General features: G+C 45.2%; 3 protein-coding genes across 3 annotated transcripts in view; 2 read left to right on the forward strand and 1 right to left on the reverse strand.

The window, feature by feature from the left end:
* ak8 (adenylate kinase 8) overlaps positions 1-2,476 on the forward strand; it is a 39,916-nt gene extending 37,440 nt beyond the window's left edge. Inside the window, exons 12-13 of the mRNA XM_088904650.1 lie at positions 1,984-2,064; positions 2,212-2,476. Coding sequence (XP_088760776.1) covers positions 1,984-2,064; positions 2,212-2,476 — 346 coding nt within the window. The remainder of the gene's footprint in view (positions 1-1,983; positions 2,065-2,211) is intronic.
* Positions 2,477-6,351: 3,875 nt separating this feature from the next.
* gtf3c4 (general transcription factor IIIC, polypeptide 4) lies at positions 6,352-15,446 on the reverse strand. Its single transcript, XM_088940671.1, has 5 exons — positions 15,107-15,446; positions 12,137-13,885; positions 10,449-10,579; positions 8,648-8,736; positions 6,352-7,416 (listed from the first exon to the last, which is right to left on the reverse strand). The coding sequence occupies exons 1-5, from the start codon at positions 15,410-15,412 to the stop codon at positions 7,352-7,354; spliced, it is 2,340 nt and encodes a 779-aa protein (XP_088796797.1). The 5' UTR covers positions 15,413-15,446; the 3' UTR covers positions 6,352-7,351.
* A 62-nt stretch (positions 15,447-15,508) lies between these two features.
* ddx31 (DEAD-box helicase 31) overlaps positions 15,509-18,539 on the forward strand; it is a 34,208-nt gene continuing 31,177 nt past the window's right edge. Inside the window, exons 1-5 of the mRNA XM_088940774.1 lie at positions 15,509-15,901; positions 16,093-16,218; positions 16,679-16,968; positions 17,462-17,537; positions 18,415-18,458. Coding sequence (XP_088796900.1) covers positions 16,117-16,218; positions 16,679-16,968; positions 17,462-17,537; positions 18,415-18,458 — 512 coding nt within the window. The 5' untranslated portion in view covers positions 15,509-15,901; positions 16,093-16,116. The remainder of the gene's footprint in view (positions 15,902-16,092; positions 16,219-16,678; positions 16,969-17,461; positions 17,538-18,414; positions 18,459-18,539) is intronic.

Raw genomic sequence — 18,539 nt, forward strand, 5'->3', positions numbered from 1 at the left:
TCCCCCCCCCCATATCCCTTTTTCAACCAAGTTTATGAATATTTCATAATGAGAGGCATAAATATTAATTCTAATAGCTTTGCACAGTAGTTATTATTTCTTTTTCATGACAAATATTCATTAAAAATTCAGGATACCCTTACCCCTTCACATAATCATACACGAGAGCACCTGCACCACCTAGATACACAGCCGTTTTTTCGAAGAAGGTAATGTTAACGATGAGCCTCCTATGCAGCTACCTCATCCGGACCCTTTCCATGCCCTCTCCCTCTCACTTGTGTAATTATTCAAAGGTGTCTTGATGTATTAGTTCAGTAAAAAGACAGACAGGCAGACCAGTGTGTACAAAGAAAGAATGGAGAGGAGCAGTCTTTCATTAAAGAAAAAAAAAATCTCTTTGGTGTAGAAACCTCCAGTGGCTCGCAGAAGAGCTTTCTCAAGAGAAAGGGCCAGAGAGATCTTGCCAGACCTGTGATTTCTTTTTTTTTTTCATTTCAAGTTGATTGATCATAATTTTCCTTTTAAGAAAAAAATGAAAAGAGCTTAATAGCCTGTGATGAATTACTTCTTTCACGCAGCACACAAGATCTGATTGACCAGGAATATAAATGTCAAAACTGGGCCAAGAATAGAGCTGCTCTTGGTGTGCTTTTGATTGTTTTTAAAATTGTATAAAGTCACGCTTGCAGTCAAGAGTATATGAATAGGCTTTAGTCGACTAGAGTATGGTATTGATGGGTTTGTGTCCTCCTGCCTTTATCTTATTGCATATCACATACTCAGTATTACAGTATTCACTCCCCCCCAAAAAAGTCATTGTGAAGATATGCTCCAAGATGTATAAATTGATACTTATGTCATACTTTAATCAGGAGGTTCTGTCAAAACCAAGAGAGTCAAAACTTGTAAGAGACCAAGCATTCTGCCAACATCTTCTCTCAAGTGAAAAATGAAACTGTCTTCTCAAAGATTTTGATTTCAGAAACTCGAAGCACTCCCACACTGCAGTACATATTAAATATCTTTATTAGGGAAGATGATACTTGTTCTTACTTGACATCTTTGTCTGGGGAAATCTTCAGATTTTTTTAGAATAGGAAAACATTAACTGGCAGTCCTGTCAGTGCAGTACTGAGATGGCTCCCCGAAAGGCATTTCTCTTGATGGTTACTGTAAACAAATTGCAGATAGAAGAGGCCAGAAAGCTCCATTGTAATTCTGCATTTCATCCTGCTCTCGTGAGTGATGTTCAGTGCATTTATGCACCACGTATATAAAAATAGGCTCCCAAGTAGTTCAGCCAGTGCTCAGAGAGCAGGTTGACCCCTGTGGTCACAGTGCTGGCCCAGGCTTGGACTGTGCTGTTGGCTGACTTGCACGGTGATTCTCCAAGTGACGGCACACCAGGGCTGGCTTGGCTTGGCTTGCCACACAATAGTGACCCTGGGACTTGCTGGATTCTTGCAGTCCTGCATTGTTGTGAGTAAGAGACATACTGTAGCTACTTCACCCTTTGCAATCTCTTCTGTAAGGTCCTATGGTCTTGTAGCACATCATAGGATGAAATAGCCCCAACCAGTGAGAGCAGGTCCTCCTTTTCTCTAGCTTAGAGGCTGTATAGTAAGCAGAGTTTGATACACTCTGAATGAAGAATTCACTGATTGTTTATGACATAAAAATATAATTGGTAAGTCCACATATGGAGAAAAAAGGAAAGCTTATCCTTTAGGTTTTAGGTGCTATTTTCCTTCGTAATAGTCTTATAACGAAGAGAAATCAATTGTCAAATAAATAAACATGAATAAATTTACAGCAGATTGTATTCTTAACTCTGCCACATTAATAAATGTCTTTTTACGCATACACATAGTATATACCTAACAGCTATACTGTTAAGTATAGCTTGTGGGCGGTTTATAAAATGTTGTTCTGCCTTCTGATTGGTGCTGATCATTGTCCATCTCTCAATCTTTCTTTCAGGGTGTTTTTTTTGGAAATGCCTAATGATGTTGCCATTGAGCGACTCACTCTGAGAGCAGTTGATCCAGTTACAGGGGAGAGGTCAGTACGAACTCTTAACAGGACTTTTTTTTACTTCTAGAATGTAAAAAACGTGCTTTTTGTTATTTATTTAAAGCGCTTCAAATTTCAAATTTCAAAGCTCATGCTCCTCGACCCCAGCGGATCTTTGCGTTTGACTGTCTGCAGATACCATTCTGTCTACAAGGCCCCCCCCAGCCCGCCGGTCCAGAGCAGGCTGCAGTGGAACCCCCGCGACTCCGAGGAGGGGCTCCTGCAGAGCCTGGCGGAGTACAGAGCCCAGGCCCCCAACCTGCAAGACTTCTACCCTCACGCAGTCCACATCAACGCTGATCAGGACCCCCACGCCATCTTCGAGTCGCTGGAGAGCCGTCTGGTCAACCGCCTGCCCAGGTACCTCTCTGCCTCGGCTCTGCCCGAGCCCCCACACTGAGGACAGCAGGTGCATGACGCAGGACGTACCCTGGGCTGTGATTGTGCTGTGTCACTTGCTTTTAAATACCTTTATTCTTTCGTCAACTTGTAGTCACTTTAGTGCAATTCGACAAACCCATTCAGCCAAAATTTTAGGAACCCTCATCCAAATAGAGAGACTTGCTAAGTGGCATTTCATGACTGGTTTGCTGAAGGAGCAGCAGTCCCCGGATCGGAGTCTGTTTGGAGCAGTGTAACCTCCACTTCAGTCCCTCATACCATTATCCTCAACGTGATCTCAGACGAAGGCGGTCCTGCTGGAAGACTGGGATGCAAATATTGTGGAAATCTTGAGGAGTATACATCACATCCTCATCAAGCCAGTATGTCTATACCTCTTCACAAACCTAAGGTGTCGAGTGTGGCACATAAAAACTAATATTTCTACTCCTTTGCTAGCCTTCAAGTGTACCATAAGCATCTTAATAAAAATGTAATACTTTTAAAGAATTTATTTAATACACGAACTACATTCTTAAAACACTCCACCTTCCTCTTATATGAAATGCTGTATTGTACAAGTGTTATATAAATACTCTAATGAGCTCTAACAGTTCTTTGGACACTTCTTTCACCATTTTTACAAGGGCCACTTTTTACTGCTTGTCCATCTGACAACAGCTAAACTGGCTTCGACATTGTTTGGTTGCTACTCAGCATGGTGTTGCTCTCCCCCTCACACATTTTAGTGAAATGTCTTCTTCCTATCAGATTTAATGAAATATCTTGAACAACCACTTAACTGGTAGCTCAGGGATAGCCAGCAACGTAACCCAGAACAACAGGCTGAGTAGCGAGATGTAAGTGTGTTCACGTCGTCCCGAAATCCCAACATGACAGCAACTGAACCTCCTCCTAGAGCGCACGGCTTCTCAGCAGGATGGCAATTTCTGACCCCAAGGACAGGCCATTGCCCTCACTCGATACCCATGCTGCTCTCCCATCCTCATGGCCAGACAGGCACCCCTCCCTCCCCTCTTGCCTGAACAGAACCCTAGTTAATTAGAAGTTTGTTTAATTAATGTAGCAGTAAAACGCAGGCTGCTCCTGCCCTGTGTGGCAATGTATTAGTTCTGCTCCAGCAGCCCCATACACAGGAGCACTGATTACTGACATCTCCAGCACTCCGGTACACCTAATTGTGGGTCACTGCCCGTCTCCCACCGGGCTGGAAGAGTTAGGTTTAACGGTTAGAGGAACATGTTAACAGCCTTATTTAAAAACTCCCTTTAGATGAGGCGACGATGAGCCAAGGCTGACTTAATTACTGCAGATGAATTTGAGGCTACGCATCCCTTTTGAATATGTTAAAAAATGTATATTCGCTTAAAGGGGGAAAAAATGTTTATGCTAAATCTCTGCTGCCGTATTAAAAAAAAACCCAGCAACTTAAGACTCTCCGTTTCCAAACACTCCCCCAGCTCCCATCACTTTTAGGGCTTTCTCTTTTCCCCTGTCTGAGCCGTTTTGAGACGTGTGCTGATTTATTCATTAACTGAGGCTAGATTTTAAATAATTTGGGGAATCAGATATTTAAAATTTAAGTATGAAAATGTGCTGATCTGGGAAAACTGCCCTTGTTTTGTATGTCAGATTTTTAAAAGGATTTTCTGCCGATTAAGTAGCAGAATGCAACAAATTAAGAAATAATATCTGTTCTGTGTTTTTTTTAATTGGAAGCCCCATTAAATACTTGTTTGAAAAATTAAGAACTAAAATACTGCAAAGTTTCTTCATCCATTCTCTGGCTATGCTTGGAGGGTTCTGTGCTTCCAATTGGATTCTGTTTTAAAAAATATACCAACCTGATACTACAATACTTAAAAAGAACTGTCCAGACCCACAGTACTGAAAGGAAAGATTTTAGTTCAGCACCTGGTCATCTTCCCTTCAATTCTGTAATAAACATGCTTATCTCTAGGACACAATGCTATGTTTATTGTATCATATACTGTAGATTGTAATTAATATAGCATTCATCTTCTACTCATGCCCCTTAGTTTTTAACATCAGTTGGAGCCTAATACCTCAGTCCTTTGAAGAACTGTATATGAGCCATACTTCTTATGATAGCTGTAAGAGCTGAAGCAACGTGACTCGGATAAAAAGATGTCCCATCCATCCATTTCCAGTAACCTCCTTATTGTCAGGGGTGGTGAGAATCTAACCTGATACGCACAGGGCACGAGGCAGGACGACAGCTGGACCAGGTTGCACACATCCATATGCATATGAGTGTCAGGTTAGAGACACCAATTAACCCAGACAAGAGTACCTGCACACAACCCACACAGACACAAGAAGAACATGCAGGCTCCACACAGAAGAATCTCTAGTCTGGAACTGAGCCCTGGACCTAAGAACAGTGAGGCTACAGCACTCACAGCCACACCAACCCACACTGCACCTCAATACAGAGAAAACATCTTGTTATACAGAATGCTTACACACACCAGCTCCGGTCTGTAAGAAAGTTTAGATTGGACTCATATTCCCCACCAATAAGCAGATGGGTTTTTATTTGGAAAACAAGGTGACTACATTTTCAGCGTACAAAAGACTTAAAAACGAGTTTATTTACAAGAACAACAACAAAAAATAAATTCTTGGCTAAAAAATAATGGGGCAATGCAATAATTTTGGGGCCTTCCAGCCCTGAAGAGATGACCCCCCATTTCTTCCTGCGAAAAGCACCACTGACAAGAATTTGTAAAGTCCTGTACAAACAGAAGCCTCTGGAGGTCTTCGGAGTTAGTATATGTAATCAATGCATAAAAAGCTTCCTTTATTTGCAGGACCTCCTTGGCATAAAGGATAACAGTAGTGGGGAAAATACTAGCTTAAAAATGGGCTCAGAAGATATCCATTACTAATCAGAGTAACTTATATCACAAACGAAAAAAAAAACACTCCCTGATCTGCTGCCATTGACTCTTTTGCGTCACGTTTCAGGTTTTTTTACAGCACTGCTGTTCGTTTCGTCAGATGTATTTTGGCATCATACGTCTATAGGTTTGGCAAGAACTGCTATTTCGCTGCACGTCAAATGCGCAAGTTTTTCCTTGGCTTTTGTTTTTGATCGTTTGACATGAATATAAAAGGAAAAGTCACATTTTAAAATAAAGTAAAGGCACGCTGGAGGCAGCTGCATTCAAGACTGTAGCTATATTTCCAATGTTTTTTTAATCAAATTAATGTTTAAAGGAAAGATGATGGTTCACAATGAAGAACCTCAAACTACTGTCAACCAGATAAGCAGAACAGAGCCCCCTGATCTCTTTTCTTTCAGTCTTGTTTTCTCATCACTGATCTCCACTTCTCATGGAATAAAACCATTCAGAGGGTGATTTAATAAACACTTTGGAGGACATAATAGCTTACATACTGGGATTGTAATAAAAAATTGCTGACATTTTGCTTTCAGAATAATATCCTCATATCTCCGTAGGAATCCTTTTATACCCGATCTGCAAGCAACGCTACAATATCAATGGATTTTGGGAAACTCACCTGGCCCTTTTTAATTTCTTAAGAGCCTTTAACTAATCAAGAGATTAATTTGGAATTATAATGAACTCCAAATCCATTTTCACTCATAATTCACTAGTACATCCTCCAACACAAAATACATCAAAACTGAAAATGGAAGGTACATTATTCTCAGTTAAAGAAGCGTTTTTGGAGTATATATATATATGATTTGGTTGCGCTTGGGGGGGAAAAAAAAACAATGTTTCACTGGCTTGCAGAGCAGCTCTTCCAAAAAGGGAAAAAAAAAAATCAAACCACACATTTTCCCCCAATTTGCGTCAACCGCCCTTTTTAGCCAATGATTTTGTTTGTGCCTGGTTTCCTATAATTCTTACAGGCCCTAAACAAGTGATGCATAAGAGCAACTTCACACAGGACTTTCTCCCAGCCTTTAGACAAGCACATGCAAAGATCAGATGAGCGTTAGGGGCTGTTTCACTGTCCCTGTGCAGCCGGGCACACTGACTGTACTCGAAGGCTCTGAGGCACACGGCTGTCTCGGATGTAAGGCCACAAACCTTGGTGTTGCGGAAAGCAGTTACGAATGGCATGTCCTGTACTTTTTCCCCAGGCCCGTGTTCTCAAAAAAGGGTTAATCATACTTAACAATATGCACTCTAACCCCTTTAATTAAAATTAGTCTCACATCTGCTGGCAGGATCTGTCCCTCATTACTGTAGAATCTCATTAGTAAGAATCCCAGGAGGGTGACCAAATTAGTTTTTTAACTGAGGTTTTTTTTTTTCTTTCTTTTTATGCAAGAAGGTCCTCTTTTGGGAGCTCGCTTAGTGCGCTGACTGAATGACTGGGGCAAACTTCCATTCCTGCACTTGTTCCAGAGGCCAGGAGGATAAAGCAATGAAAACGTCACTCTGAAATTCCAGGTCTGATCCTGCATTAGAAAATGCAATCCTCAGATGCCAGAGTCAAATGGAAATGCCCTTTAACTTTGACGATAAGTGATGGAACCACATTCTGAAATACAGGATTCTACGAATACCAGCTGTAAATGTGTTCTTAATAAAGACTTGGATGAGGTTTACAATTTACTGGGAAAACTGCTACTTTCTCAGTTCTTTAATGTAGGAACCTATGGTTCCAGAATTCAGATTTTACCTGGAAAATTTCTATACATTTTTAAAGAGATACTTTAATCCTTGTTTTCTTCCCCAAATAATGCAGGATGAGAAAAAAAAAGGAAAGCAGAAGTCCGTTTTCTAACTAGTCCATCAAGCTGAGAACACGTTTTTGATTGCCTCAAGCAGTCTCTCCCGTTTCATCCCCCAGAATCCCTGTCCTTCCGCTAGAAGAGAGGGGAATCGCAGAAAGTGCAGGGTCCCTGCAATATCCTCTTTATCCAGTCAGGGTCTGGAAAGGGAGAAGACATTAATTTAGTACAGATACAATTTTAAAAACAATAAAAAAAGTCTGCTGCTAACCGCTTCTTATCCAGATAAATATGGGGTAGTTCTCTAACTCTTCGGTTATTATGCCACCCATTAATTATGCCAAGTGCTTATCATAAATACAAACAGGTCATGACTATTTTGTGGATGTAGTCATCCTGAAAACAAAGGAACAAGTAAAGGTTTATTATTCCCTGCTGAAAAGAGAAGGAAAGAAACACAACGTTTCGGCTGTGGATCCTTCCTCGGGTGTCACACATAACATGTTGTGTTTCTTTTCTTCTCTTTTCAGCAGGGAATAAACCTTGACATTCCTTTGCAGCTACCAACTTGAACGAATTCATCCTGTAAAACAGTTCTACATATTATAGATTGGAGTGTGTTGGATGGAAAATTATGACTTTTACTCTTTTAAAGGGGACCTCCAACGCTATTTTTATATTTCGGGGGTAGAGAGAATCAGCACTGATGATAGCATTTCATAAAACCTGAAATTTGTAGGTGTGCGCAGCGCCATATTCTGCGATTCAGAATGAGGCAACAGAACATCTTGTGACGTGTAGTGGCCCTGCAACTTTGTAAACAAGCACACTTGTGAAGACATCTTTTTTAATCCAGTACAAATGTTGTTCTCGACTTCGAGACAGTTTTGCAGACAAGCACTAACTGTTAACTCTGCTGGCAGACCACATTGGAACATTTCTGCAGTGAAAAGTCCGCTGCACAAAATGGACTTATTCACTTGTCCAGCACATTACATATGTCATTACGGAGACTAGTGAGCAGGAAGGGCTGCTTCATGCCACAATGTCGTGGGAACTCAAATGTGGGTTTGGGACAACATGGCGACTTACACGACTTTCACATAGTTCACGATTTTGGGCTTAATTCAAAGTTTGTCATTTTTTTCTATACAGGCAATGTTTTTTTTACCAAGATTAAATAATTTGTCTGAGAAATGGGGACTGCAGGTCCCCTTTAAAGAAAGAGAAAAGAAGAGGGATGCCTCCAATTAATCTGAATATTCACATCTGCTGTTCTACGATCACGGGAGGCTCATTTTTTTAAAAAAAAAAGCCTTAACACAAAGTTAACAAAAAGGGTCTCAAGTCTTGCCTTAGACGGCAATATGGTCAGTCCCCTACAGCTCTGCTTGCAATGGCTGGCAGTGGAAGCAAGAGAAGGGTGCCTACCGTTGGGTACGGGATGTCTGGCAATGCTGTCTTGTAGCAAACACCTTCTGTAAGTTAGCGTCTGACAGGCCTGGTATGACAGCACGCATCTGAAAGAGAACACGTTTCAAATGCTGAGTGCCAAGCCAGCGTTTGATGTCGTCGCGCTTCTGAAGGCGCAGCCTGAGCAGCGCAGCCGTCTCCCTGCGCCGGGGAGGGCTGTTAGAGGAGAGACTGGCAGAGCTACAACGAGAACATGACGTCCCGGCTGCAGGAGAGGCAGGAACGCAAGCCCGCCGACCAAAAAGGAGGCGAAAAAAAAATCAAAGGTTCGGAGACGGAGAGAAAGGAAGCAATGCACTCCTGTGTTAAAAACAAAACGCTCCGCATCAAAACGTTGCGGGTTTCTGTCAGCCTAAGATCTGAATTCAGCCTGGAAGTCTTGCTCAGCTTCCCCAGCACAGCTTCCAGGTAAGAACTATGCCGATGCCAAGGAGCAGTCATGTGCAGTATCATTCTTACAGTAAAGCGGATTGTCTCAGTTCAAGAACTATTAACTCTGTAAGTAATGAAAAAAATATCAGACCGATTCAGTCTCCTAAACGTGACCTAAAGCCTCTTCTAAACATCTCGGGTTTCATTTACAAAATGTACCAGTAGCCCTGGTACCTGCTGGGAACCAAAGAACATTAGACATCATTGTGTAACCTCTTCAAATACTTCAAGTGCCATTCTGAATCGGGGCTTTTGAGTGTTGTCCATGGTGAAGGGCTTGAAATGCTGTGATTTTTCTTATTTTTTTTTACGGTTTAGCTTGCAGCTCCTCGGCAGTAACCGCCCGCACACAAACAGCTTTCCGAACGACACCAGGGCCACGACAGTCTGTGCCGACATGTTTAACTAACCCAGTAATTCCAACTGGTGGCACAGAAAGTGTTCACCCTCTGCTAAAAAAATCACTTCATTCACTAGAAATCTTTTTTGTGTGAATCAGCACGTTTCCATCCCGCTGTCATTCATCAAGCTTGGCAATGTATTAAAAAATCTGACCTATCGTTACCAACTTGTCCTTTCTTGACCATGTCTTTATTTGAATCCCTTTTTTTAACAGCTGTTTTTCTAGATGTAAAAAAACCCTTGGTCTGATTTCCTGGGCCATGGGCAACAACAAAAAACAGATTTTACTTCCAGCCTTCTTATTTGTTTTTCCATAAATCAGTCATAAAATAATTTAGAGACAGAAAAATACCACGTGAATCCCTGCCCCAGGAATATTTAACCCTCAGACGCAGTCTTGGCCAACTGTACCCCTGGTTGACAATTGTGATATCACAAATTGTGATTTTGAAACAAGAAAACCTGAGAACAAGAAAGTATTAAAATCTAAAGTTAAGTATATTTTAAACAATTGATTAATTTCTTATAGTCTTGAAGCCAATCATGGTGGAATTAACTCATGTGAGGCTGTTATTTTATTGTGTACTGAATTGTCAAACCACAGCAATGATGTTTTGAACATTTGAGGACTGTTTTCTCTGGGTTAACCTTCATTAAACATGAATATGTGATGCTGCTATTCGTGTAAGTTACAAATCCAGGCAGTTGACCATGAGACAAACTGTGACAATACTTGAGCTTTCCTGATGGCTCGGTCTTGCACAGAACCACGACACAATTTATACTGAGAATATACCAGCTATAGTCTCTACAGCTTGTCTGGAGGTACTTACTTTATCTTTATATAAGAGATATATATATATATAAGAGATTTAAGCATGTAAATGTAGTTCAACTGGAGAGAGAAAAAGGAATGGGTCGGTACCTCAGCCACATGTGTCCATTGCAGCAGACTGCCTGCCTGCGGTCTGTGAAGGGCAGCACTTCCTTGCAGAGGCTGCAGTACTCTGGGAACGTCTGTTTGTTCATCTTCTTGAAGATGTGTCCGATCAGCACCTGAGCACAGCAGCAAGGCCAACAGTGAAAACCAAGCATCTCTGAAGTCTAAAGACAAGTCCTCCAGGAGGTGGAAGATGACCCACTGAACGCAGAGGTAAAGAGGCACGTGTTTTTGTAGTCCACGGAAAACTGAATTCATGTTCACACTCTTAAGAGCCAATAAGTCCCAATTCAATAGGATTCTCAATTTAAGAATTAATCGGCAAGAAGAATTATCTGACTGTACAAAGTGCTTCTAAGCTTCATTTTAAAGTATTCACAGTCTTGGTCTCCTTGAAATGATTTTTCATTAGCCATTTATATATTACAATATGCTAGCCAGCAGGGGTGTCAGAAACACCACGCATTAAAAATTAACATTAACAATCCAAACCGTTCAATAATGTAGATTATACATAATGTAAGTGCACAAACATGTTTTATTTTTCTTCAAACCATCCATGCAGTTTTCCCCGAGAGCTAAAAGGATGATATAATGAATTACAAATGTCATCCCTTTGAACGCTGTTACCTGGGTGCTCCGTAGCGTTTTGTAATACAGTACTTGTTTACAGTAACGGACAGTACGAATAGACACCTTTGCATTGTTACTCTAATAAAGAGTAAGAAACAGAAACTGCACTTCCTGGTCAAGGCAGTGGTACCTCCCAGGCTCACTCTTGATACCCGCTATGTGAACTTTAGTCATCGCCTTTAACTGCCTTAAGTTACTGATTTAAGAGTTATTTTACAATTTACTTGTTTGAAATGGCAAACACAAATGAGAATGCTTAGCATTCATTTAGGAGCGCCTCCAGGGGTTATTAAATTAGCAATCTGGATTACGCGACAGTTTAGATCTTTATTTATAAACCACAGCTTTCCTGATGGAAGCACAACACTGAGTGTGAAATGCTTTGAGGCCGTGCCACGTAGCAAGGTAACTCGGTTATTATGCGTTTTTTTTTAAACCAATGGAAAGGGACACATTATTTGTGAAGAGTTTGTAAAACTAAATGAGAAGTCAAGATCTGAGAGCTTTTAAGTGAAACATGGTTTTGATGCCTTTAATAAATGAAGAGTCCCCAGGTCATCTTCCATCTAACAGCCTTATCCAGCCTCAGAATAGTTCTTCATGCTCCGGCAGGAACGTTACGAGCTACACCGGAAGTGGCCATTCAGCCTGTCCACCTGTCCAGCCTGTGTGGTGCTTATGAGCTAATTCATCCAAAGATCTCTCCCCCTGCTTTCTTGAAGGAAGCCAGGCTATTGACTTCAAGACCACAGGTGTCCAGTCGTGTCCTCTGGACCATGTTTCACTTCATTTGGACAAACGCCTCATGTTGCAGTGTGCAGTAGTCCTTTAAAGAACACTGTCTAACAGAAAGAGAACAAAATAATCTTTCAAGCATCTACAGATTTGTTTTCTAATTTTCAGCCAGTAATCGACAGAACACTCTTACACAGAGATCGAATCTTAGAAGAAAGGGAGTCTCTCTTGTGGCAGCAGGGTGAGGGAGTAGCGGGAGGAAGAATTTTAAAGGGCGCCCCTCCTGTGAGGGGGCACCCCCTTACCCTGGCCGCGCGGTCCTCGTAGGTGGGGTCGCTCATGAGGAAGTCGCAGACGCCCCGGGTGGGGATGCTGGTGTTCTCGGTGATCCAGGTGTGCAGGTACACCTCCCCCAGCACCCTCTTCATGTGCTCGCGGGTCAGGTGCGACTCCACGGCCTCGATCCAGGCGATGATCTCGCTCATCTGCTCCTCCGAGGCCCCGGCCCCCCCGTCCTCCAGGCCCGCCGCCCCCGGCCCCTCTGAGCCGCCGGGCCCCTCGCCGTCCGGCTCCCCCTCGTCGTCCGCGATGAAGACCTTGGAGACCTCGTGTGAGGGCCTCCAGCGGGCCTCGGCCGGGGCCTTCTGCAGGGACTGGTAGAGCACCCGGAAGAGGAAGAGCTTGAAGCGCCACAGGTAGGTGGAGCCCGAGGCGTGCACCTTGTCGTCCAGCTCCTCCTGCAGCATGGGCGGGATGCGCTTGTCCCTGAGCACCTTCCAGCGCACGAGGTCCAGCAGGTCCGTCTGCTTGAAGAGGTTCTGGACGCTGGACTCCAGGAGCTCCGCGGCCGCGTCGTCGGGCGTTTTGAGGGTGACGAATTGCACTTGGTAGCTCCGGCTGACCGGGTGCTGTCCGTTGGTCAGTCCTTCGGTGGTCACCAGAGCCAGGTAGGCCCCATTGGGGCTGACAGCGATGCCGTGAGTCCGCCGCCCGGCCACCCCCTCGGGCAGCCGGATCTGCTCCTGCTTGAACATCACGGCCACGTCGGTGAAGATGGGGGTCAGCTTCTTGACGCCGCCGTCGGCCGAGCAGGTAAAGATGGAGCCCCCGTAGCGGCTGGCCGTCATGGAGGTGATGGGCGTGGAGTGCAGGCCCGTGACGTGCGAGTTGTGGACGTTCAGGCCGGCCTTGGAGATCAGCAGGAGGCACCAGAAGAGGTAGGAGCCCCGGGCGGCCACCACCAGGCTGCAGTTGCACTTCTGGTAGGGGTGGTAAAGGGAGATGCACTTGATGTTGTGCACGGGAATCTGGTCCGTCTCCTGCCACAGCACCACCGGCTGCCGCAGGGTGAAGTAGCCCTTCACGGCTTTCAGGTTCACGGGCAGGATCTTGACGGGCCCCACGGAGCTGCCCACGATCAGGCCGCTCATCTTGCGCCCGCCGTGCTCGTACTCCCACCAGGCCAGCACGCTGGGCGCGGACACGCCCGACTGGATGGTGTTGCAGGACACGACCGAGTCCTTGCCCTGGAAGGGCAGCTGGAACTGCCAGACCACCAGGTCGCCGTTCTCCAGCAGCACCGCCAGCAGCACCGTGCCCACGTCCTTGCACTCGTTGTTGGTCTGGACCTGCTGGGTGGTGCAGACGCTGGACCACTCCATGCGCACGGGGCACTGCATGCGGTGCCGCCTCTGGAATTCAGGGAAGTCCTCCAGCTCCCCCAGGGGGGGCTCCGCTCCCGGGAGCTGGTAGTCCTTCTCCGCCAGCATCTCCCCGTACACCTCGGTCAGGTCCACCAGCGGGGTCCAGTGGAGCCGGTTGAGGTTGCCGTGTATGGTGAGCCGATTGTCCAGTGTCAGGGAGGCCAGCAGACACCTGCCATTGGTGTCGCAGCCAAGGGGGGACCAGCTGGTGTACTTGAACCCCCGCAGCGGGGGCAGCGATCCTGCAGTGGGGTTCAGCATCCGGTCCAGCATGAAGGGCTGACTGACTGTGGGGTCCTTCGAACTGGCAAACGCCTCCTTCAGCTTCGACACCACTGGATCAGGGCCGACCTGCAGGAGAGAGGCCCGGTTAGCACGCTTGCGAACTTCAGTACGTCTTACCGTGGTCAGAGTGGTGACCACAGTGCAGGGGCCCTGTCTGTGTGGAGTCTGTATGTTCTCCCTGTGTTCGAGTGGGTTTCCTCCCACAGTCCACAGACATACTGGTGGATTAATTGGCTTCTGGGAAAATTGGCCCTGGTGTGAATGTGTGTGCCCTGTTACGGACTGGCATCCCTCCCAGGGGGTGCCCTGCCTTGTGCCTGCTGCTTGCCAGGAGAGGCTGCAGCTTCTCTGCGACCCTGAATTGGATAAAGCAGTTAGAAAATGGATAGATACTGGGTATACTGGGGGAGGGGTTAAGATAACACTGTCTGAACATGATCAAAAATTCAAGTCTAATGTTTAAAGAACACCTCTAACAAACTGCATCCTCCTATAAGACTTCTCTGGAAACTAATTACAGCACCTAATTCGCCTGGCAGGAGTGGAAATTCTTCACACTGATGCTGTTTGCACGCTTGTCACATTGTAAAGTGCAAAAGGGTTTAAAAGTTACTTTTTACTACACAGCTGAACTACAGGTGTAATCAAGGCCTAAGAATGATGTATACTCCCCCAGCTCAGTACTGTTTCTAAGTCCAACGAATCTAAATTCTTGATTGTTTTGAAGCCTGTCAGCTGCGTGGGAACCAAGCTATTTTAAGCAAACCACAAATTCCAAATTCTAGGAGACATTAATGACAAAACTCTCATCAGTGTAGTTTAGGAAGGATTTTATATTGTTCCACTGGCATAAAAAAGATTGTAAAATGTTTCCCCCCCCTCTTTAAACGTAAGCAGGAGCAGTTTAAAGTACTACATTCCAGTAAAAACACAAAACACAACGAAAAAAACTAAGGTTAAAAGGAAAATAAAGAAAGACTTTAAAAAGGTCGTTCAGTTGGACTGTCCGTGTGATCAGTTCTGCACACAGGAAATCACCCCGGACTTGTCAGATAGTTACCCAACTCCTGGTAACTGCACGGCCGCCCTCTTAAAACCTGCTAACACAATACCTGGCTGAAAAAGACAGCCCTCAGCTAGCTAGTGCCGGTCAACACGGGACACAAAATCGCGACTGAATGGACTGTGCGCCTAGACCCCGGGCAGCTGCACTGAAAGCGCATCCCGTCCCCGGCGGCGAGGAGAGAGCCAAGCCTCTGTGCAGCACGTCAGCAACTCGCCTCTTACCTTGAGCACGCAGGGACTTTCGGGCACAGGGATCGAGGTCCTGTGGATGACCAGATCCTGACAGTAGCCGTGGATGTCGCACACGATCTCCATTAAAGAGATGCTGTTAGTGTTTGAGGCCGAGAGTCGATGGTCTTCCGACCACGAAAGGGGCTCCAGGCCGCTCACCGGGCTCTGCAGCTTCACCACAGGCTCCCGCTTGACGATCGGCCCCAGTCCCGCCCAGGGGTCCGAGTCGGGCTCTGCTTCGGCCCCCGGTTCGGTCTCTTCCCCATCCAGAGCGCGATCTGGGCTCGAAGCCGCCATTTTCCATAGGAAAATAAGACCAGCGTCTCCAGGAAGTGACGGAGCCGAGGGGCGGATCTTCGCTACTTGACGTCTGGAAACAGGAAACGGAGGAAAGCACGAGGACCCCGTAGGAAATTGAGCCCTGTGGTGCCTGTTCAGGGCAGCTGTCTCATAACTTTGTCTGGCTTGTGTTTTTAATCTGAAATAAAGCGATGCAAAGCGCGATTCATTAAGTTGAAGTTTATGGGAATTTGGGAGACAGTTTAATAGCCAGTACTTTAGCTTAGAGCAGCTGCTTTATTGGTTACTGTATAATGTATGAAGTAATGTCAACACACTTCACATCTGTTAAAACTAAATGGAGCATTTTAAATCGGACTAAAGTCTAAGGTTTAACCACTTACTGATTTTAAATACAGTACTGCCAAGACTGAGGTCTACGGCGGTCCCTGGAATTCATTGCGACTATAGTAGTTGCACACACGTGTTTGACGCCTGTGGTATAAGGTACAGTAGAAAGTTTTACTTCTCATTCTGCGGGCATAACATTGACTCAGAAGTGCCGAAACTCGCTGAAGAACATTAAATGCCACTATATTATCGGAATTAACGTCGATGTGTTGCAGAATGCGGTTGTGCATTCGCTTTCCTTGAGTCCGTAGGAATCGTTTGTGACTGATCATGTGGATTTGTTTCAGAGACTACAGCCTGTGTGCACCAGCATGGCAGAAGAAGGGTTAATGCTAAATCTCGCTGTGAACCCCCCAGTCTCTGGAACCGGGAGGACCAAAGTCCAGAAACAGTTCAGAGCCTCTGCGAAATGGGTACAGTAGCCTCCCTCATTCCAATACTGCATTGATTGTGTAGACAAGGTAGTTTACCCGGTGTTAAAGTTTAGAAACCGATAGGGATGTGTTTCCTCTTTCACACTGAAGTATTTTTCAATGCAGTGTTATGATCACTGTAAAAACGATCTCAAATAACAAGCAGTTTCAGTAAAAATGGAAAAACTTTTTGTAGGCAACTTGAAATTTTAATTTGGCCCTTTTGCGTTGGAAGATGCAAATTTGGAAAAGTAGCAAATGGAAATGGGAAAATCAGACTGCAATAAAAAGGTCTTTAGTGTACTGTATACGTTTTTACTCTGCAATTAACTGGGATTCATCTCATGCAGGCACTGATAGTCATAATATTTTAATTATTAAGAACCTTTCATGGGTCTGAACTGTCTGCATCCCTCCTGTATGAGCCCCGAGAGGAGTGTGACGCTTCCCTTGCTTCTAGAAGAGTAAAAAAGCCGCCAAGCGGAAGCTGCAGCCAGGCAGTGAAGAGGGCGCCCCGGCGAAGCGCGAGCCGGCCCAGGCCAGGACCTCCCCGGGCCCCCCGAAACCACCGCAGCCCCGCAGGGCGCAGCTGAGCTCCGTCGAGGGGCGGAGGGCGGCGGACTCGAAGAGGGCGAGCAGCTCGCGAGGCCCCCCGCAGCACGTCCCGGAGGGCAGGGGGCAGGGAGACCGGCCGCTCGTCAGAACCTCCTCCCTCTTCAGGAACAACCCCGACATCCCAGCCGTCAGCCGGTAAGGCTGTGTGTGTCTGCCTGCCCCCTGTGGACGACTGGTGTCCCGTCCAGGGTGTGCCCTGCCTCGCGCCGGTCGCTTGCTGGGACAGGCTCCAGCTCCCCGCGACCCTGCATTGGACAAAACACTTAGAAAATGGACGGATGGATTGTGGTAGGGCAGGCTGAGAAAACCCCAAAGTGGAATTTAGCCAGGATAGTGACAGCAATAATACTTTTATGAATTGTGTCAGGACCATCAGTTTAACCTCTCATCATCAATATTCTTGAAGCAATGGACAAAAGACATTTCAGATATATCATCCATGTGTTCACAAGATACTGAAGAAAGATGAACTGGCCCAATTCCAGCCTTTCCCACAGTTCCTAACCTTCATGTATTCATGATTTAAAGTGAACCGCTAGACCTGCTAGATTCTGGGACTCTTACAGACCACCTGCATTCTGTTGAAGGTTGTTGTTGATGATGAATTGTCGCTGCCTTTTGGTTCTAGACCAGATGTGGCCCAGCTGAGGGAGAAAGTGTTCACCAGCGACTCCTTTACGGATCTGGAGCTGCACCCTCACCTGGTGAGTTATGCAGTAGTTGTGACACGCCTTCACACCATCCTCAGTGAATGACGTTATCACTGATAGATCGTCAGATTCAATATTAAGAATAAAACAAAGGTTGCAACCCAGGGTTTCAGCCTATGTAGCCCGTGTGAAAGTAGCTCATTAGCTCATTGATCTTATTCACCCATTTCCCGAAAGAGTAAAGGCTTCAACAACATGGCTGTTCCATACCCCCACAACTCTTTGAGTAAAAATGTGCTTTAAGAGGTGATATTCATTAACACGCAGTTGTAGAACTGGTTAAATGAATCTGGCTTTGTGCTAGTCACTTGGCACTGTTTTTCCGTTTCTCTTAAGAGGGCCCTTGTTTCATTGAGATGCAAGTAAGAACTGCAAAAGCAAATTATTCCACAGAGCTGATTTTTCATGTGCTGCACTTGAGAAATTCTCCCCTGGATTCAAAGTAAATGCTCCACAGGATACATTTTATTCCATAAGGTTTGTCCATAACAACTAATTATATTTCATGTTTTGCAAGCATGTTTCTGAAGGTAACCAAACATGGGATCCATTGTGTTTTCAAACACAGATCATGTCGTTTAAAATTGTAGTCCCCTCTGTTTGGCATGGTGAGGCTTGCCAGTTTTGCTCTCACCAATTACTAATGAATTTGACTCATCAGACTCTCCTGTAGATAACTCTTCTGCACTGCTTCAAAAGCAGCACGTTCAGATCTTAAGGAGATGAGATTGGGGTGGAAGGGTGATGGAGGTGTGGCTAACAGGTCTCACAACGGTGAACAGACTGCGGTCTTACAGCTACATGAAGCGTTCTAGGTGACTCTGTATTCGTGTCCCGATTAAAGGTATTCTTGTGTGTGCTCGTGTTTCAGGTCTCTACTCTCAACAATGTGCTGAATGTATCCAGCATGACCAGGTACGTTGCCCTTGTTGTCAGGAAGATGCATTCCGTAGAGTATTATACGAAACAGAGCTTTTTCTGTACATACTGCACAAA

The sequence above is a fragment of the Atractosteus spatula genome, chromosome 23 (assembly GCF_055471065.1).
Source record: "Atractosteus spatula isolate fAtrSpa1 chromosome 23, fAtrSpa1.hap1, whole genome shotgun sequence".
In the NCBI taxonomy this organism is placed as follows: Eukaryota; Metazoa; Chordata; class Actinopteri; order Semionotiformes; family Lepisosteidae; genus Atractosteus; species Atractosteus spatula.

Bases quoted from the DNA above. Each gene is read 5' to 3' on its own strand.
- gtf3c4 (XM_088940671.1), bottom strand. From the start codon at position 15,412: ATGGCGGCTTCGAGCCCAGATCGCGCTCTGGATGGGGAAGAGACCGAA. The intron at 8,737-10,448 runs GTACCGACCCAT...GTTCTCTTTCAG, and splicing joins AATGGACACATGTGGCTGAG to ATGCGTGCTGTCATACCAGG. The intron at 7,417-8,647 runs GTAGGCACCCTT...CTCCCTTTCCAG, and splicing joins CAGACATCCCGTACCCAACG to ACCCTGACTGGATAAAGAGG.